The 16,261-nt window shown below is 30.4% G+C and overlaps 1 protein-coding gene across 1 annotated transcript; it reads left to right on the forward strand.

Annotated features, from left to right (window-relative positions):
* Nucleotides 1–10,527: 10,527 nt before the first annotated feature.
* On the forward strand, nt 10,528–13,593 carry LOC106361930 (nicotinamide adenine dinucleotide transporter 2, mitochondrial). Its single transcript, XM_013801740.3, has 9 exons — nt 10,528–11,001; nt 11,085–11,180; nt 11,268–11,374; nt 11,467–11,515; nt 11,593–11,696; nt 11,762–11,856; nt 11,936–12,024; nt 12,839–12,933; nt 13,010–13,593. Exons 1-9 carry the CDS (start codon nt 10,920–10,922, stop codon nt 13,373–13,375), a joined length of 1,083 nt encoding a protein of 360 aa, XP_013657194.1. The 5' UTR covers nt 10,528–10,919; the 3' UTR covers nt 13,376–13,593.
* Nucleotides 13,594–16,261: the final 2,668 nt, after the last annotated feature.

Here is a 16,261-nt window from a genome sequence, read left to right on the forward strand (position 1 = left end):
GTTTTTAAGATTTTTGTAAGAACATAGTTTGTTTTTAAGATAATATTGGCTTTTTAATATGCTTTTGCATACTCATTGCATAATTATATTATATGCACTTGCAAGACATCTTCAGTCCTATATTATACTCAAATTTTATGTGGTGTTTCCAAATCTACAGAGTGATGCTCTGGTTTATATGATTTAAAGACTAATTTTTGGTGGTGTTTTAAAAAAAATTGGATTAGTTTGGTTTGTGTTTTATTTTTCTTTGTAATGTGTTTCCATGAGCTGGTTTTGAGAAAAATAATTTTTTTTGTTGTTTGATATTTTTATTCAGTTTATTTTTTTATCATAAAAAAGTTTGGTTTTGTAAAAATAACCGATTTAAATCATCTATTTTAATCAGAAGCCATGTAAAGCAATTTCATTTCTCTTAATTCCGTTGATATTTGATCAAAAAACATTTCTTAACCTAAAGCTAAAAAATTTAGTTTTCAGCCTCCTTGATAAAAGAATTTTGGTTAGTGTATCAAATCAATATTGTATAGCCGTAAATTAATTATACAAAATGGAATTATTTATCATTTGAAATAAACAATGCAAAAAGCCTGTATATATGTCAGTTTGTATTTTTTTGTAGAGAGGTCAGAAATTGAAAATGTAAAATCAATAATTCTAAATACATAAAAAAGTTTTAAATTAAATGTAGATTTAACAATTGTTTTGTATGAAACAAAAGATTTTAGCTGAAACTTAAGAATATTGACTATTCATAACTTTCCGTTCATTTTAATAATAAATAAACAACAAAGAGTAAGGAGTTGAATGGTTGTTCTGAAGTTTTTGTTTTTGTTTTTACTTTAGAAAATAAGCTGTGAATTGTTTTGTTTTGGCTTTAATTGTTTTGCTATATATCTATTTTCAAAGCACTAAATGAAATCTTTAGAAAATTTGATTTTGAAAACTAATATATTATTTTTTTTTCAAAAAAACTTTATACTATATCTTTAATTTTAAAAGATAAAATACGATTGTTTTAAAAATAAAAATTTTAGAAAAAAGTGGATGTCTAAAACATTTACCACCATTACCAATCAACCCTTGAGTTTACTCATTTCAAATTCGTTGGAGAACATAATAAATTAATTTCCGTATTATTACTTATGTTTTTGGTAGTCAATTTTGAAATAATACATATACATGCTTTTATAAAAAATAAACAAGCTAAAATTAATTAAAAATTATAAGAAGAAATTTACCCGGGCGTAGCCCGGAGAAATACCCTAGTTACTCTAGTAAGGAAACTGATGCTCATGTAAAGAGGATATTATCAAAACAGCAAAACTATTAACTATTGCCCAACTTCTCAGAAACAGAAAATGTGAATCTAAAGATGACTCTGACTGTATTTTAAGTATGATTTATAAAGTATTGGCCATCTCACTGTATTTGATATTATGAGTTGTGAATTCTAATTATGTCCAAGGAATCCACATGTAATCACCGGCCTTAACTAATCAAGATTCAGCACTGTTGTTCCTTTTGGATACGTAAAGAAGAATATATAGTGATAACATGCATGATTAAACCTAGCTTATTGATCTTGAATCGAATCCGACTACCAATGTAACCGACTCTCTACCGTACAACACAATGGAATCTGCAACTTGCTTTGAACTTCTGGATCAAGAACCACTAGACTAAATCAATATAAGTAGTGAAACATTATTAGTGAATTGTCTTTTCTATACATTTTTCCTAAGGATGTACTTTTGGTTATCCATTTTATTTGGATTAAAAGATGAATTTTACCTTTGGTAATTTGTTTTCTCAGCCAGATTGTGGCTATGCAGCCTTATGTTTGACACTGCAGCCAACCAGAAATTGTAGCCCCCTCTTGAGTACACACTAGAAACTATGTCAAGTAATTCAAGTAATTGCCTTGAGAATAATTTTTCTTCTTCTTATGCGATTTTTGAAAAACAAGATCACTCATCCCATCAAAATGTGATGCCTAGTTTTAGACACGTGCCACTATAATAGCATCAGGATTGCTCTCTCGTATAGGAGACATGTTTTTTCGTTTTTCCGGCGTGCTTCTTTCACAACATGCGTTGGCTCTATGTGTTTTCTCGAATGGTCTTGTAACGCATACAGCAGAAAGAAACCAGGCCAGTGTTCCATTAGCTGGACTTGGTCAGTCACTTGAATGGTAAACGAGATAGTTTCACAGTTCAGAGGTCTTTACTTGCTGTCTACATATGATAACCACTTTTGTAGAAGTTGTTTTCAACAAACTAAGATGAATTGTTTTTAAAACTATATGGACTTAAGTTCATAAAATAACTATATGGACTTGAGTTCAGAAATAACCATATGTAGTTGTCTATTCGTTCGGTCTAATGTTACATATATTATTGGTCGAAATCTTATCAACATTTACTGTAAGTACCACGGTATATATCTTCTCATTTACAAAACCTGATCTTCATTGTCATTTTACCTTTTTGGTTTTGTTTTGACTACCATAAAACCAATATCATTTTTCTTATTTCGATTTTTTTTTTGCGGAATATAATTTCTGATATAACAGTATACTAGATTTTGATCTGCGCTTCGAAAGCGCGAGTTTTTGAGATTATATTATAATATAAAGTCATATTATATTGAAGAAGAGAATTTTTGAAAATTATATATTCTATGAGTAGTTTATTTAACATTTTATATGTACATTTTATATAAATTTCTCTTAGACCTGGATATTTAATCCGGACCAAAGACCAAACCGAAACCAACTCAAAACATAGGTTTGGTTTGGGTCCGGGTTCAGAGAAATTTACTTAATAGGTATTTCTTTTGGACCCGCGGGTCTTTGTTTGAGTTTGGATCCTACCCGAGACCTAGTCGGAAATATGTTTGTGTATATTAAGTGTATTAGGGTATTTCGAATATGTTTCTGGTATTACCTATATTTTTTTAAGTTTTGAGTTTGGATTTACAATAGTTTTGGGTTTCAGGCAAAATCTGATTTTTTTTAAAAAAAAAAATTGGGTAGTCGGATAAAATTTTGGGTATTTTTTGGTTCATCGGTTCAGGTTTCGAATAAAATTTTAGATTTTTAGGTATTTAAATATTTTTGGATTTTAAATATTTTTCATGTTTTGGGTATTTTTCATATAGATAATTCGAATCTTTTTGAATCCTAAATACCCGAAATGAAATGTCCAGATCTGATATACTTACCATTGAGTTTGTGGAAATATTTGAAATATATACTGGAAAGCTTTCTTTATATTTATAGGTTATAACCCGTTCTATGACGTGATATTGTAAAAATTATAACCAAAGAAAAAAAAACACTTCAGCATCCTCGTTAGACATGGAACTATAAACCGAGAACCAACAGCGAATCAAAACCGAAGCAAAAAAAAATTCAAAACTAAATTGATATTCACAAATAACAAAGTGGTTCCTATATATCTAAAACCGAAAAATCAAAATCGAACCTTTAGAAATTTTTTTTTTTTGATAAATATAGATTTCAAATATGGTGGTTCCTATGATTGAAGAGATATACAAATTTTAAAAATGTGATTTTTTTTCAAAATATAGTGGTTTCCATATCTCTGTTGAAAAATTTAATATTAATCTACTTATGTAAAGTATTCGAAATTTAATAACAACGTAATTTTAGATAATAATTTTTGGATCATAAAGATATTTAACAAAATTGTGAAATTGGTTTTAGATTTCATTTCTGAAACACTTAAAGAAAGAAACCATAGTACTTTTCTATTCAAAGAGACACTTAATCATATATAGCATGAATATATTTGCATGTCACGTAATTGCAATAGGAAGTGGACCTGAGAGGTTATAATATTTCATGTCAAACTATTACATAATTAAGAATATTATTGTATTGCGGTATTAATTTTTTGTTTTACAAATTTATATTTGTTTTCCGTTTTAAGTGTTCTATATTTTTTATAAATTTACATTTATTTTTTATAAATTTACATTGCAGATGTATCATATATTTGTCAAAATCTATTTATTAGTTATTTTTTTATTGTTTCCATATTTAAAAGTGAGATTTATTACGTGTATTTGAGTTATGGTAACTTAATATATATGATGAAATATTGATTACAAATAGATTTTTTTTTTATACTGCTAACAAGCCATAATTGTTTTTTAAAATACTATTCATGTTTCCAAACAATATAGATATATAGTGTTATTCTTGTTTTCAAACAAATCTAAAATGTACTTCAGTTTTAATATTATAGATAATCCATAAATTACATGATTTGTTATTGATTGAAATGTTTTTGTAGTATCTAAACCTGCAAAAATAAGTTATTTTTATTTTCATTGTTTTTATGCATTATTTAAATTTCTAAATTATTTAATATATTTAAACAATTTGAAAGAAAATTGTTACAGATATATTAAAAATATGAAATCTAGTGTTTTATATTGTTTGGACATAAGATTAATTTTTTTTTTTTGATGAAATGTGAAATTTATTGATCAAAGTAGAAAGAATGGGCATTTACATCAGCTATGAAAGACTATGAAGGATAAAGCAAAATCTATACAATGCAAAAGAATGAATTTGTAAACCTCCTAGCCTATGTTGTTATTGCAAACCACCTTTGCATTATACCAGCCAACTTTTGGTTCACCCTATAACGCAGAGACGTGATCCTATTACGTATAGACTTGTCAATGATCAGATATACTTGGTCCACTGTCTGAAAACCTGTGTGATGTCTCCTCTCGTTCCGCTCCCTCCACAGGTGATAGATGCAGCTCTGAAACACCATCTTTAATAGAATTTTGTCCATATTGCAGAGAGAGTTAGTACTCACAAACTGCAAAGTAGACATCCAGTCGGGATCAGTCCTAGATCCAGTTAAACGATTTACCAGCTTATCCCATACTGTAAAAGAGTAGGGGCAAGCAAAGAAAATATGGTCTCGAGTCTCATCCCGCTCACCACACAGTACACACCCCTGCTGAAGTCCCCACACTCGCATTCTGTTGCCTGTGGATAGTCTATTTAGCACTGCCAGCCAAACAATAAATGAGAATCGCGGGACGCCTTGCGTGAACCAGACAGTTTTACTCCAAAAAACTGTGGCCTTTCTTGACCTGATCTGATCCCACGTTCGCCGCGATGAGAAACAGGTCCTGTATGTATCATCATCATGCTTCCAAAGGATTACATCATATCCAGAACAAGCATTCGGAACTGGCTCAGTTTGTATGCGATCATAGAGAGCATGAAAGTAACGGTTTCTATGCCCTCTTATGTTCCATCGAGAGTGTAGAAAAGCACCACTAACCCGAGCATTTCGCGCAATGCCAGGATGGCATGTACCAACAGGACCTGTGATATCGATTAGCCTCCCCATTTGTAACCAATCATCAAACCAGAAGAAAGCAGTGTTACCATCCCTAGCCTCAAACCGGATGAACTGATAAGCCAGCGGCCTCAACTTCAGAATCTTTCTCCACATCCAAGACCCCTTGTTGTTAATTATTGCGTTGTTTTGAAACATAGATAACAGTATAAAGAAATGAATATTAGTGATTTAAGGTATGTTTAATTATAAAGTATAAATATGTATTTAATTAAAAACTTACACAAGAAAGATTAGGTCCGAAGATAGAATTATGTTTTAATAAGAGATTAGATTTGGACCCGCACGTTGTGCAAATTTTATTTTCAATTTATTCGAAATTAAAACTAATATAAAAGTATAAATTGATTTTGTTATGAAAATATTGATATTTTATATAAAGACGTAGTTCAAGTTTTAATTTATATATTTTTTATTTGCATAGTATATATTTTTAATGGAAACTCGTAGTCTTGGAGTCGATTTATGTAAATGGTTCCACATTTTTCTTTCATTTTCGATTTTAAACATTTCCAAAATATTCTTGATAAATATTTTTAGATGCCAAATATATATGATTAGATACCTAACCAAAATATAGAAAATCTATCTTAAAAACTAAACTAAGGAATAAACTGATAATAAATTAATTTTCAATAATAATAGAAATACGAATACATGAACAAATTAGAAAAAATTATAAATTTAAAATTTAGATTCTATTGTTAGGTGAGTTTCCGATTTTTTTTTTAACACTGGTTAATTATGCTACTACAAACTACGAGAAACATTACATAGACGATACTACAGCCGACAATTCTACCTGTCTTATAAGGATTCACGTCTGACTGCATCATCCTGAGCCGTCCGGTAAGATCCATTCTTGATAGTACTTCTTGCGTCATGCCGAAGATCTCTAGTAATTTTTTTCCAATATTCTGCATAATTTATCTTTTCCGGAAATTGAAACTCAGACCTCCTGGTATAAAAATTTTAATCAAATCAGTGGACCAAATGGGTTTCCACAAGGGTTTCCACAGTTTTCGATTTTCTTGTATGATATTTTTATTATTAGATTAGAATGTTCTGGAATAAAATGGTTACAGATTTTTTTTTTAAATGATCAAATATCTTATCTAATGGCATATCTTTTGTTTTACCATATCAGGAGGATCTTCTTTAATTGTTATGAATATTTTATACAAATAGTGAGAAAATCAATAGGAAATCAAATATATGAATCGTTTTATGGTTTATGATTCCATAAAACATCATTGTCAAAAACTTAGCTGATTATAAAACCGGTTGTTCATAGATTCATGAAACTATACGTCATCGTCAAAAGTTATATACAGTTCCTTGATTTGAGAAACCAAAGTTTTCTTCTCCTTAGAAAATCTGAATGCTTGCTCATTCACATCCATGCGCAAGTCGCAACACTTCCGTCCAAAGGAAACAAATCCCTTAACATATTACCACGTCTTTAACCACAGTTTTGAGACAAATTGAACATGCAACAAAGTCAAAACCATCTCATTCGTCCCAACAATCCCCATTGCCGCCGAGATCATTATCACCAAATATGAATTTGGTAACAATGTTGCCTAAACCTATAGACAAAATCCAAACAAATCTCAAAACACTTTTCTTCCAGCTCGAATCACCACCGAGTCTCTCTCCCCAATCCTCACGATTCGATTGAATCTCGTCACAGCCAAAACCCAAAAGAAGAAAGGAAAGAAAAAAAACCATCTTTAAAGTTTTTCTGTTTGATGTTTTGTATAAAAAGGATTATGTTACACGCATAGAAAAACAAAAGTATATATCCATGATTTGAAGGTTAATGTTATAAGGTATGAATTAAAACAAAGTATAATTGTAAGTTGGTTTAATTTAAGTATATTGATTACCATAAAATTATATATCAAGTGTGCATTTATATTTAGTACAACATATTCAATAGGTCCAAAAAACATGCCACGGTAAATTTAAAACATGACTCTGTTTTAATAGATTACTAGATATTGACCCGTCCTCAAGAGGACGGGTATATTTTTTGTTTTTAAATTTTTTACCTAATATAATTTATATGTTTGTGTGTTTGTATAATCATATTTTTGTATGATATGAATTTAATAGAACAGATAAATTTTGTAAATATATTAGATAAATCAAGTTTCATAAGTATATAATTGTGTATTTTTGGTACCATATATGTATTTTTTGTAATCATATTTGTGTTTTTATCTGTGATCATATTTTGCGTTTTTTTAAAAATAATTAGTAAAGTATTTTGATAATTTTATTAAATTCGCTGACAAAAAAAAGAGTTGTATTAAATTTATTATATTGTTAAACTATACACCATAGCCTTTTAACACATTAATATGGTACTTAATTTTCAAACAGTATTTTTTTAAACGTAACAAACCCTTTATATAGTTTTGTTTAGTAATCTATACTATTATTTGAAAAGTGATTTTGCTTAGTTATCTTCTTCTTCATAATTTTAGGTAATTTTGATTATTTGTCATTGTTTATTGTTTATTTGTCTTATTTTTCATAATTTTAGAAGCTTTACTTATTCTTTATGTTTTAATAATTTTAATTTTTTCTTATTTGTTATGCTCTTCACCGTTTAAATTATATATATATTTCATATTCTTAGTAATTTTAATTCATAATTTTATTTATTTATAATAAATAATTCTATGCGAGATTTTGCTTACTTGTCATATTTTCCATAATTTTAAGTAATTTTGATTATTTGTCATTTTTTACTGCTGATGTATCTTATTTACCAAAATTTTAGGTAATTTACTTATTTGTTATGTTTTGATAATTTTAACTTTGCTTCTTTATTATACTTTTCATATTTAAATTAACTCATTTATTTTTCACATTCTTAATAATTATATTTGATAAATTTATTTATTTGTCATATATAATTTTAGGTGATAATTTTTGTTTTTTTTTAATTTATCATGTTCTCTATGATTTTAAGATATTTTGATTATTTTTTATGTTTTATTATTTTGAAAAACTTAAATGTCATATTTCATGATTTAGGTTGATTAATTATATATACCATTATTTGAGAAGTGATTTTGCTTAGTTGTCATCTTCTCCATAATTTTAGGTAATTTTGATTATTTGTCATTCTTTATTGCTTATTTGTATTATTTTTCAAAATTTTAAGAAATTTACTTATTCTTTATGTTTAAATATTTTTTTATTTGTCATGCTCTCCACAGTTTAAATTATATATATATATATATATATATATATATATTTCATATTCTTAGTAATTTTAATTCATAATTTTATATATTTATAATAAATAATTCTTAGTGAGATTTTTCCATATTTTGCCATAATTTTAATTCATAATTTAATTATTTTGAAAAACTTATTTGTCATATTTCATGATTTAGGCTGAGTCATTATTTTTAATAAATAATTTTTAAATTTTTAGTTTTAAAACATTTTTAGTGATTATTTAATAAATATTCACATTATATTCAGGGATAATTATGATTAACGAATATTATCAAATTTTAGCTATAATTTTATAGTTTTCATCTTATGTTTATTTTAGTTATATAAAATCAGTTGATGTTTGTATTAATTGTTTTTAAATGACGTTTGTTTCTAATTTATATCATCGAATTATCTTACCAATCAAAAATATGAGTCTAAAGAATGCAATCTTTTGCCGTTATTTTTTTTTACAAAACAGCTTTTACTAGACATATATAATTATTATTTTTAATTTATAAAATTTTAGTTAAATAGAAATATGTTTTTAATCATTGTAGATTTTGTTAATATGTGTCACTACAAACTCCGATAAAAGGAAATTCATATAAAATGCGAATAAATTTTTAATGAAGAGGGGATAGGTTTTATAGATTTATCTTTTATGTTAGTTTACAGTATTAATAAAATTTTACTATATTATTATGATGATGATACTTTTATATGTGTGGTTTGGTGATAGAATAAATGAAATTTTTTGTAAGTATCAAAACATTTTATCTATGTTGTGTTGGAGTAAATAAAGTAAATTATATCTTCTACTTAATTTAATATTTCAAATTAATTAAAAAATCAAATCAAAATTAAAAATTATGTTAAAATCTGATTTATTTGGATATATATTAGTCCGCACAAGTGTGCGGGTCATCATCTGGTAAATCAGTAATTAAACAGACAGATTAAATAACTGCAATTTTTTTTTCATAAATTGGAATTACTTAATTTTGTATATAATTATAATTACATCATTATTACACATTATATTACACTTAATAATTTGTATAGAAATTATAAATGGGTTATGTAAATCAAAATCCGTGGCCCAATTTTAATGGGTTTTGTAACTGTTTCCCTGTTCTTTCAATATTTATAAGAGGATGGCGATAGAAACGATTGTGGGGAAGGAAAAAGTTTTTAGTTAAAAAAATTGTTGGAAAATATGATGGCATATTTTACGGGATTAAGGAGTTAGATGACCAAATTTCGAAATTGATTTTAGAATAATTGATTTGATTCCTGGAATGTTCTTGTTTTATTGGATAAATAATTAAAAAAAATAGATATACTACATAATATTAAGATACAATCGATTATTAACTATGGTATTAAGGTGACATATTATTAGCTATCGATAATATGGTGTTAAAGTCCAGAAAAATATATTAGTTGCTAATTTAACTGATAGTAAATAATGGTCCCGATTAGTAGGAAAAAAAATTGTAAAAAAAAGAAATTAGATATAAATAGAGGTTCTCTATATTATCGCTGTGACTATGATGTGGGGGTTACTTTAGTTTGTTAGCCGTGTGAAGGATAAACTAAAGCTATTAAGGAATAGTGGTTATGTTGGAAAATTATATAAATGGGTGGTTATGTTCGAAAATGATGGATGCATGTATTGTTGCCATTAATTGTTGGATCCAACTTTTATCAATCGGTCACACGGGTGTTTTAATAAAATAGATAGGTGATAATAACATCTAAAATCAGATTATATTAATTAAATGATTTTAGTTACATAGAGATTATCTTGCAGTAATTATCATCTTTTAGTTTAATTGATTATTCCCCTTAGATAAAGAGCGATTACAATTAATCGGTGTCAACAAAACAGAAGCGGAAGTGTTAAACTTTCTTCTTGGGTTGTGTGTGTTGATTGATCTGCGTGACGACATCACAAAGCGAAACACTTTCTCTCTCTCTCTCTCCGCGGAATCAAATCGATCAGATACTTATCTTCAAACCCCTTTCCGTGTGGTTCGAGTTAGACCGCCTGAATCGTACGCGACCTGCTCAGAAGAACGCACCAAAGTCTCTTCCTTTCACCCTCCCACACGACAAATCTGAATCCTTTCCGTGTCGGGCCAATGCCATGAGCTACTACGGAAACTCTATATAACCCATCGAATCGCGCAGCCCAGTTTCTCCATTACTGGATCTCGCATTGAATTTTGAGATATAGATTCTAGGGTTTATAGTTTTGCGGAGATGATTGATCATGGGAGCTCGACCTTTGATTACCGGAGCATTAGAGAGGCCGCGTGCAACGCCGGCGCCGGAGCCACCGCAGGTTCAGTTTCGATTCTTTGTTTCCTTGTGTGTTTGTTTGGTGGGTTCTTGTGTGTTGATTTTGGGGTTTTTTTTTTTGTTCAGGGGCGATTGCAGCGACATTTGTTTGCCCGTTAGATGTGATCAAAACAAGGTTACAGGTTCTTGGTCTCCCTGAAGCTCCAGCCTCTGGAAAGAGAGGTACTTTGCTTTAGAATGTAACTTGTAGATCTTGTGCATGTTTGATCAAGAGTCTCTCTAGGTGCTAACATATCTGCATGTGTTCAGGTAGTGTGATCATTACAAGCCTACAGAATATAGTAAAGAATGAAGGCTTTAGAGGAATGTATAGAGGGCTTTCACCAACCATCATAGCTCTGCTTCCGAATTGGGCTGTAAGCTCTACTTTTTCTCTCTGCTGAGATTTGTTTCTTCAAGAGATTTGTGATGTCTTTCCTTGTAGTTGATGTTCTGGTATCATGTGCAGGTCTACTTCTCAGTGTATGGAAAGCTAAAGGATGTCCTGCAGTCTAGTGGTTAGTTACAAAATCTTGTTGTGCTTACTTTTCAGATGTATCATTTGGTATTTCAGCTGTTTATGTTTTCCTGATAGATGGAACACTTAGTGTTGGAGCCAACATGGTAGCTGCTGCCGGTGCTGGAGCTTCCACATCTATTGCAACTAATCCACTTTGGGTTGTCAAGACAAGGCTAATGGTGAGTTTTGTCCTCTTTCTTTTAGCTTTAGTAGACATTCTTCTCGACTCTTCCCCTTTTCTCAGACGCAAGGGATTAGGCCAGGTGTGGTACCTTACAAAAGCGTAATGTCTGCTTTCAGTAGGATTTGTCAAGAAGAAGGATTCCGAGGGCTGTACAGGTCAGTAGTATTCTTGCATCAAAACTGCAGCCTCTGTGATTTTGTGCACATGTTAACCTTTAAGATGTTTTGAATGCAGTGGCCTTTTGCCTTCTTTGGCTGGAATCAGCCATGTTGCAATCCAGTTTCCAGCTTATGAAAAGATTAAGCAGTACATGGCAAAAATAGGTAAAACATAATTCCTCCACTATATTATTTAGGTCTGGGCATAAAATCCAGAACCCGAAACCCGAACCGAACCCGAACCAAAAAACCCGACCCGTTATCCAACCCGTTATCCAACCCGAAACGTAAAAATACCCGAACGGGTTTTGTAGGGTGGTACAAAAAATATCTGAACCCGAAGTGTTATTAACCGAACCCGAACGGGTAACCCGAAAAATCCAAAATTAATAGTCAATATAAATATTTTGAAATATATATAAGTATTCCAATTATTAAATTCAATATTTGTGGTAATATTATATATAATAATAAATATTAAAATTCTAATAAATGCTTTAAGTACACAATTAGTTGTAAATAATTATTTTATAATTTGCTCATTGAAATAAAAAGTCTACTTTCTACAAGGCAATACATATTGTTTACAAATGATGTTTGTTTTCATGCTTGATTTAACATTTTATTGTTATTTTATCAATTTTATATGTGATAGATTAATTTTTATTTAATTTAGATGTTTTTCTTTGTGTTTTACTTCAAAAAATTTGTTTTTTACTTTGGTTATATCCGAACCGAGCCGATATAACCTGAATCCGTACGATATATGATTACTTTATGGGTTTTATGAAACAATACAATTTTGAACCGAACCCGAAGTGTTATTATCCGAACCCGACCCGTACTAATACCTAGAAGTGTAAACCCGAAAAACCCGACCCGAATGCCAACGGGTACCCGAACGCCCAGGCCTAATATTACTACATAATCAATCCTCATGTTCTGCTAGTTTCTGATCAAAGCTTTGTTAAGTTCTCAGATAATACATCCGTAGAGAATCTGAGTCCTGGGCGTGTTGCTATTGCTTCTTCGATAGCGAAAGTCGTCGCCTCTGTTTTGACTTACCCACATGAGGTTTCTCATCTCTCTCTCTATATGCCTTACTCTTAGGTTCATAAACTAAATGGGGCTTATGTTGCTACATCCACAGGTGATTAGAGCCAAGCTTCAAGAACAAGGGCAAATTAGAAACTCTGAGAACAAGTATTCAGGAGTCATTGATTGCGTAAAGAAGGTTTTTAGAAGCGAAGGGATCCCTGGAATGTACCGTGGATGTGCTACTAATCTGCTCAGGACAACTCCATCAGCAGTTATTACATTTACAACCTATGAGATGATGCTTAGATTTTTCCGACAAGTTGTTCCACCAGAGACTAATATGTCTGATGATGACGAAAAAAAGAGTTTAGTTAGTCAACGTGGAGGAGGAGGAGAAGAAGAGAAAGATTCTGCTTTGAGAGAATCACAAACTCAAGCTAATAAGATCACTTCCCCTATCCCTCTTGGAAGCAAATAAAAGATTTTCTAGACCATGACTCATGGCTACATAGATTTTCTTTACTTCCAAAGTCGATTCCAATTTAAGTTATTTTTGTCCCTTGAGGTGATCAAGCTTGTAACTTTTTTGCTCGTTGTTCTAACAAATGTGTAAAAACATATCAATAAGTACTTTTTGGCCGTTTTGATGATCACACGAATATTTGAAGATCAAATTTGTTTAAGTATTTGGATGCTTTTGATGGAGTTTTGTGGACCATTACAAGTAATGGAGGCTGAAGAAGTGTTAAAGAAGGAAGAGGATTTGTTACCCTACCACAAGGCAATATGATCTTCTTCAGGTTATAAAGCTTTTAGGACTTGTTGAAGTAGGCATGGGCGTTCGGGTCGGATTTCGGATTTCGGTTTTCTTTTATAACACCTCCTAGGTCCTATTCTCTAGTAAATTTGCAAGTACGGGTCGGGTTCGGATATAACACATCGGGTTCAAGTCGGTTTTGTATCACATCATAGAACCCATAAAGTAATCATATATCATTCGGATTCGGGTTATATTGGATCGGTTCGGATATACCCGAAATAAAATCTAAAATTTAAAAGTAAAACATAAGAAACATATATTTATTTATATATATAATTAAGTATTTAAGGTAGTTATTTAAATTTTAAATACTTATCGTTAGATAACATATCAAAATAAATATGAAATTGAATATTTGAAGTATATATTCATGTTTCATATAATTATATTGTATATTATTTTGGATATTCGGATCGATTTCTTCGGATATTTTTTTGGATTTTTGGATTTTTTCGGTTTTTCTGGTTACCCGTTCGGGTTCGGTTAATAACACTTCGGGTTCGGATATGTTTTGTATCACCTTACAAGACCCATTCGGACATTTTTTACATTTTGGACCGGATACGATCGGATTTTTCGGTTCGGGTTCGGTTCGGATTTCGGGTTACGGATATTATGCCCAGGCCTATGTTGAATGAACAATGTGATAACTGATAAAGGCCATGTGTTTCTGGTCAGAGAGATCTCAGATTTGTCTTATAAGCCTTTGAAATCTTGCCTTTTATACCAGTTAAGCATGCAGATTAGTTTCTGGTATTAGACCCAGTGATGAACAGTACAGTTAGGCCTGAGATCAGTAGATACGATTAACATAATTCTAGTTGGTTTTGTTGGACTTCTTTTTTTTTTTTTTTTGATCAACTGGAAATGCATTAATGGAAATAAGATTCTGGACTTCTTCAAAGTAAATTCTACGAGATAACAAATATTTCAGTTTAATAATGTAATCGCCAAGATACTAGGATGATGTGGAACAAGGTATAGAGTATGAGCTCACATGTGTATTTTTAATATATATTTCTAATTGTTAATCTTAGAATGTTTAAAGACCTCTCTTTCAGTCATATTTTAGATGTAAATTAATAAATCAATGATTCTAACAAAGTTTCTCCTAGTGTAAATATTTATAGTGTTTCTATAAAACAAATAAGAAACAAATTTCATTGTCCCCGCTTTCAACTCATTTCATCGTCCCCTCTTAACTCAAATTTCACTTTTAGTATTTTTTTCCAATTAAATAGAAAATGACGTAGGGTATGAATGGTGACCAGGGAACGACGAAAAATAAGGCATTCCCCAACGTTCTTAAAAAATATCATCATTCATAAAGAATAAAAAAATTTTCTCATTCCTTACCATTTTTTGTAGAAAAATAAAGAACAAAAGTATTCCTTGTTAAATTTGAGAAGGAACAACCATTTTTTTTTCATTCCTGCAATTTTATTCCTTTACGTTTTTTTCTATTCGTTTCTCTTATTTTCAGAATGGTCACCAGTCAGACCCGTAGTGTTTCGAAAAAAAGAAGCAAATGGAGTAATCTTAGGAAAGCTAATCAAATTTCTTCATGTGCATGTTTCTTCCAAGCTCTGATAAACCCTAAATTTTGCTGGCTTTGGTGGTTGTTTCTTTTTATGATATATCTTTAGCTTTGGTCGTTTCTTGTGCAGTTCATTGTCTCTGTCTTCAGTAAGCGTTTGTGAGTTTCAACACATCTACACCAATGGTTGCCACAAGCTAACAATTAGATCGGGAGGAATTTGTCGCAAAGAAGGAGCTTTACACCGGAGATTCTATACTTTTTCTAAAGTCTGCAAAATGTGAAATTACTGTGGGTATTAGGAGAGACGATGAGAGTACCCGATTGTTTTCCGTTGAAACTCTAGCTGAAGTATTGAGAAAAACATTTCGAAATAAAAAATTTGAAGTTGTATACTACCCAACACATGGGAGCTCAAAATTTGTTGTTAATGAAAATGAGGTTTGAAACTCTATCTTTAGGCTGGAATGGAAATGGAAAATGTTAATCACGAATGAGGAGATGTCGAAATACTCCTTGAGAACGGATGTTCGTGAAGAGAGTATTGTTGGAATACGAGATGAATTATATCGCGATAAGACAATTTAGGTTACATTTCACGTGTATATATATAAAAGTGTAATCTACTCTTCTATGTAACATGTCTTTCCTTTTTTTCATTTAATAAGTACAATGGTATCCAGATGGACCAGATGGACAATTCTAAGAGGGTAAATTCATAAACTCTTGGGAACTTGAAAAAATGGTTGTTCTAGATTTGACTACTACTACTCAAGAATTCACGTTGGTTGGAAGAAAGTTAGAGTTCAGCAAGATACTTGTAGTAAAAGTTAGAGTCATAGTAAATAAGTTAATGAAATCTCTGATGCATTCATTAGTACATGGAGCAATATGAAAATTGTCAACTCTTCCAAGTACTCATCAACAAGAGTTTCCATCTCATCAATGTAGAATACTTGGCCTTGAATAGTAAGGTTTTTTTATCATTTTTTAATGTCAAAGTGTAG

The sequence above is a fragment of the Brassica napus genome, chromosome C3, assembly GCF_020379485.1.
Source record: "Brassica napus cultivar Da-Ae chromosome C3, Da-Ae, whole genome shotgun sequence".
Classification (NCBI taxonomy): domain Eukaryota; kingdom Viridiplantae; phylum Streptophyta; class Magnoliopsida; order Brassicales; family Brassicaceae; genus Brassica; species Brassica napus.